General features: G+C 42.8%; 1 protein-coding gene across 1 annotated transcript; it reads left to right on the top strand.

Annotated features, from left to right (window-relative positions):
- The first annotated feature begins 1,015 nt into the window (after positions 1-1,015).
- On the top strand, positions 1,016-2,262 carry LOC103720543 (putative germin-like protein 2-1). The gene is made up of 2 exons (XM_008810294.3): positions 1,016-1,166; positions 1,566-2,262. The coding sequence occupies exons 1-2, from the start codon at positions 1,055-1,057 to the stop codon at positions 2,099-2,101; spliced, it is 648 nt and encodes a 215-aa protein (XP_008808516.1). The 5' UTR covers positions 1,016-1,054; the 3' UTR covers positions 2,102-2,262.
- Positions 2,263-5,703: the final 3,441 nt, after the last annotated feature.

Raw genomic sequence — 5,703 nt, 5'->3', positions numbered from 1 at the left:
TTAAGGATGTCAATAGAGTCGGTTCTTGCGGTTTGTGATAAAACTAAAACTGAAACGGAAATGCACTATTGCCCCCCAAAATTGAAATAAAAATCGAACAATATTTAAATTAAAAATCATAACCACCACGAAAAAACCACAAATCTGAAACCGAAATCGAAAAATAGAAAGTCATATACTTTTTTATTTATTTCAAAAATTTTATATATAAATGAATAAATTAAAAATATCATTCATAATTTTTATAATATAATTTATACCAGCTCATCTAATAAATATATCTGAAAGTAATAATACAACCATTCTCATTTACACTAAATATAATGGGTATTAAATACCATGTATGTTCGATTCGGATTAAGTTTTGGGTTCGGTGTTAGGTTCGATCGCAGATGGAGAAATCACCAATACTGTAATGAAAATTGAAACCGCGGCTTTTAATTTTTAAACCTATAATTGAAACCATTTTCATTTAAATTCAATGAGAACGGACCAGTGCTGTTCAGGGATGGATAAATATTTAGCATCGATCCTTGTTGACATCCCTAATTATTTTGCATGAGATCTCTTTCTCTGTCTGAGAACCAATTCAATCAAGCACTTCACACTTATGATCAAACCACTTCAAACATATTTAAAATCACAATGTAGACAAATAGGTCAGGTATCTTCTGGAAAGAGAAGTTGAAAGATGGTATTGATAAACCATCCGAGCCTCATCTTTTCTCCAAATAAAAAACTATTCCCATGTCAGAGGACAACATGGCCTATCCGACTAATACTCCGTGACCTAATCCCCAACATTTCTACGTTGTCAAATGCCATCAGAAATGTAGTCAATCAATGAGATCTATGCTATTTTCTTTTTTCTTTTTAACTTTATCTCTCCTTGTACTTTCTTTTTCCTTTAATAAGTTGGACGGCTTACCCTCCCCTTTCTTTCAAAAAAAAAAAGAGAAGGAAAACGTAACCTAATCCCTTATCCCTACTCTCTATAAATTTGCCTTTTACTCTCTAAGCTCATCACAAACCTAATCTTTTCTGCTTTGCATCAATGGCCTCTGGAGCTCTTGTGATCGCCATTCTTGCATTGGCTTTTGCTGAAGCTTTTGCCGGAGATCCCAAACCACTGCAGGACTTCTGTGTCGCTGACTTGAAGTCTCCTGGTATGCTTCATTTCTTCTCCTTGTTCAAAGCCCAACGCAAGCTTGTCACTTTTGCTGAGTTGGCTTCCTAAATCTAGGACAGGATAATTTAGTTAAAGTTTATCAGGAGAAACCGCAGGAAATTAACTGTGTGTCAAACTATAAGAGGAAGGGAATGTGAACCAAAACTAAAAGTAATTTTCCTATGGTTTTTCTTGTACTCAGCATTTATTCCACTGCTTCTGATCTATCTCCCCCCTTCACTGATTTTCTTAAACACTGATAGTTTCTTTTCACAAGAGGGTCATGAGAAACGGGACAAGAATTCTTGTTGTCTAGCTCTCCATACATGAATAGATTATTTGCTCCAACTGTGACAATTTGATCTCTTAATGTTATTTGTGGGCTCTTAACTTGCAGTGTTTGTCAATGGGTTGGTCTGCAAGGACCCCAAGCTTGCCATGCCAGAGGACTTCTTCTTCTCCGGCCTCGACAAGCCTGGTAACACCAATAACCGGGTTGGCTCCAACGTTACTCTCGTCAATGCAGCCATGCTCCCAGGCCTGAACACTCTTGGCGTCTCCATTGCCCGCATCGACTACGCTCCCTATGGCCTCAACCCTCCCCATACCCACCCTCGGGCCACCGAGATCCTCACCGTCATCGAGGGATCTCTCTACGTTGGCTTCGTGACTTCGAACCCTAACAAGTTTTTCGCCAAGACCCTCCACAAGGGTGATGTCTTCGTCTTCCCCCAAGGCCTAATTCACTTCCAGTTCAATGTTGGGGATATCAATGCGGTTGCCATGTCCGGTTTTAACAGCCAGAATCCTGGTGTGATCACCATAGCCGATGCCGTCTTCGGTTCGAAGCCACCCATCTCTGATGATGTTCTGATGAAGGCCTTCCAAGTGGGCAAGGAGATCATTGAAGAGCTTAAGGCTCAGTTTAAGTAGAGAAGTTTGAGTTGAGTGTTTGATCTTATCGATTGTATGTCTGAATAAGCACGCAAGCATGCTTCGTATGTGTTTGGATATGTTTTATAAGTTATTGTATCTTAATGTATCATCAATGTTTTCGCTATTAAAGAGACGATGATTGAGTTTGGATTGTTAAACGTTGAGTCAATTATTCATTTTATGTTGTCCACTTGGTTTTAGATTTTAGACTTGCTGCAAAAGGTGCAACGTTTATTTATTCATTTTTTTATCCTTGCCTAAAAGGACACTTGCAATAGAGTGCTATATGGTCCGCATGTTGGCTAATTGGAGGGTCACAACATTGGCGAGACCATGGTTGTCATGCTCGTAGCATAGCAGCACATCAGCCTCTTCAGTATGATGATACGATGGTCCAATTAAAAAGTTTATTATATCTGCTTAAAAATAAATTATCCCCAAGCTTTAGTTATTTCTGCTATATCTTGAAATGAAAATATATTCGTACTAGGCGTGCATTATTAATCCGCGCTACCAAGAAATATAAGAACAAAATAGAGAATTCAATTAGAAAGATGGATTTATTATGATGGCCCTGCGTTAAATCCACACCACCAAATGCGATGTCTGATTGCATGTTCTTCACACTGCATTACAGAAATCGTTGTTCGGATCTAATAATGGTGGGTCTGGACGAAAGTTCCTACATGTGGAATGAATAAGATTTCTCAAAAGTTCCTACATGAAGAATGAACAAGATATCTCTGTCAAGGTTTGGATCTTGATAAATATATTAGCCGAGATTAAGGCTGCTGCAAATGGATTTGGTTGATCCGAAACCCGATCTTATCCGACCCGTGTAGACCCGATCCGATCCGAATTTTAGGACCCGTGGGTCCGGGTCGGATCCTAAAATTGGATCCGAATCATTTTCTGGGTCGGTCTGGGTTTACCGAACGAACCCAACCCGACCTGAATGGACCCGGAGAGAGAGAGAGAGAGAGAGAGAGAGAGAGAGAGAGAGAGAGAGAATTTTTGTGTGTGTGTGTGTTTGGGGGGGGGGGGGGGGGTAGGATTTCAAGCGTGGAAGGATAGCAACAAGCTCACAGAATCCAAAGGAACCTCGGCCCGTTAAGATTCTCTCTCGATCTATTACACTGTTGATACCTCTGGTGTCTCGGTAGCTGGCCTTTTTTTTTTACCTTATGTTTTCTGGTTTTTGTTTCTTTTTAACTTTTGCAGGGAGGAAGTGAGGGAACACTGAACTGAATATGGGTCGCGCCAGTTTTCTGCAATGGAAGTGGATTTTGGAAGAAGGTCTGGGATTTTTTTTGTCCTCGTGAGAGGGGAGCTGGGAGACGCCAAGTTCCGTCCAATCAGTCATATAGATAAAAAATAGTGTGATATGAAATTTGGCTTGTAGATAGACTTAGTAAGTCATGAGTTATCTGTTCTGACTCGAGGTCAATTGCAAGTCATGGGTCACCCAGCACCTCATAATTATGATATGACCAAATTAGATTTGCCCAATTTTTTTTTCTAAAAACATAAAAAAATAGATCCGATCGGACCCGAACCCGATCCGACTCGGACCCGATCCGGATCCGACCCCGACCCGACTCGGACCCGAACCCGATCCAGACCCGACTCGGACCCGACCGACCCGACCCGATCTTCAACCGAGTAGGGTTTGGGTCCAAAATTAGAATCCGAACAAAAAATCGGGTCGGGTCGGAGTCATTTAGGACCCGACCCGATCCGACCCATTTGCACCCCTAGCCGATACTGATTATATTGGCATTTGGCACATCCGCTGTTTGGTCCATATTTCCCATTTTACATGTATCTGATGGTGTGAGCTTAGATATCTATGTACTTGATAATTATGGTGCACATAAAAATAATAACTATAAAATATGGGACTTAACACTATAGGTAATTACTTTTTAAAGGAAATTTTGGCATTGTACAATCCTTTCATTAAGATATTGAAATTGAAAAAAAGGTTATTATTTGGGGAAGTGTTCAAGGGATGAACCATTGTTGGAGCTTTATCTGTGATCGAAAATGGGTGTGGTTAGCCGAAACTAGAAGGTGTTTAGATCCGGAGATTCGGACTTTATCCGAGGATCGCATTATTCTTGTAGAACGTGGCCTGGGACCGCCTATCGACGAGATCGGTGCTGAGCAGATGAGAGCTGGGCATTCACCCCTAGTGTCGGAATTGCTGTGTGGAGCTCCTATTCTGCTCAGGCATTGCCTCGTATGGTGTTTTTCATCTGGGACCGCCCACTTCCGAGTTTTCTCAAGGTCAACTTTGATGGTTATGTACTGGATGGAGGTAGGAGAGGTGGTGCTGGGTTTGTTATCAGAGGCCTGAACTCTAGGGTGGTAGTTGTTGGTGGCTACCAGATCTTCAACACCTTAGTTCTAGAGCAGAGTTGCAGGTGGCTTGGGCCGGCCTGAGTCATGCTCGGCAAGTGCTACAGACCAACTTGATTATATTAGAGGGCGACTTGGCTATCATGATCAACTGGATCCAGAGGGCCCGAGCGGTGGTGGAGGGGACACCCCCTACTTCAGGATATTTGGGCGATGATGAGAAATGGAATGGCCTTTCAGGCTAAACATGTATTTAGAGATGCCAACAAGGCTGCGGACTAGGTGGCTTCTTATGTGGCCTGTCACTCTAGAGACACCCTGTGGGCTGGAGAGGGGTGTACTCGTAATGTATGACCTTCCCATTTTAGCAAAAAAAAAAAAAGGGTTATGAAACCCAGTTGGGCATTCCATCGAACATCCTATCGGCATTGACCCTAAGCTTTCCCTTTTTAACCTTCAACGTTCTCTAACCTCAACAGAGACAATGATGGTCTCGACACCTGGAGTAGGGGGGCAGAGATGTTCGTATGGAAGAATTTTTTAGGGAAAGACACTTCAGCCCACCTGACAGAAGTAGAAAATTTCGGAGGAAGATATCGCCTCTCTTCAATAGCAATTTAAGGATGCGTTGGTTCTACTGGAGGAGGAGATTGAAGAATCCAATTGGGAATGGGAGCCTGCAGCCTTGGTGGCTAAGAGTCTTGGTAGGAGAGTTTCAATTGACTGAATTACTGAGGAGTTCAAGGAGACGGGCAATCTCCTCGACGAACTGGAAATCTTTGTTCAAAACCGAATTGGAGCAAGATGTGATTCAACTGAAAGATCCTTGGATTTTTATCAGCCAGGTGCTCGCTACTAAGCCTTGGGCTCCAGACTTCTCCCTTGCTCCCTCTCGCTCCCTCTGTCTCTTTCTTTACCGTTGCGGACGGGCCCGAGGCCCCGTTCTCTCCCCCTCTCTCTATAGCTCCCACATTCTCTCTCAAGATCTCTCTCTAGCTCTCACATTCTCTCTCAAGATCTCTCTCTACCTCTCACATTCTCTCTCTAGATCCTCTCTCTTTCTTTCTGTCTACCTCTGTCTCATTCTCTCTCCGGACCTCTAACCCTGAATCAGACTCGGGGCTCACTCTCTCACCCCAGGTCGAACCCATCTGATGGTCAACCCCCCCCCCCCCCCCCCCCCCCCCCTCTTTTTTGTTTTTTTTTTTTAATCAGGGCCAATTTAATTCTATGTAGGT

This window comes from Phoenix dactylifera, unplaced genomic scaffold (genome assembly GCF_009389715.1).
Source record: "Phoenix dactylifera cultivar Barhee BC4 unplaced genomic scaffold, palm_55x_up_171113_PBpolish2nd_filt_p 000598F, whole genome shotgun sequence".
Lineage (NCBI taxonomy): Eukaryota > Viridiplantae > Streptophyta > Magnoliopsida > Arecales > Arecaceae > Phoenix > Phoenix dactylifera.
Note: the sequence above shows the minus strand (reverse complement) of the source record. Positions and strands in the feature narration are given on the sequence as shown.

Coding starts and splice junctions, on each gene's coding strand:
- LOC103720543 (XM_008810294.3), top strand. CDS start 1,055: ATGGCCTCTGGAGCTCTTGTGATCGCCATTCTTGCATTGGCTTTTGCT. Junction 1,167..1,565: donor CGCTGACTTGAAGTCTCCTG/GTATGCTTCATT, acceptor CTTAACTTGCAG/TGTTTGTCAATGGGTTGGTC.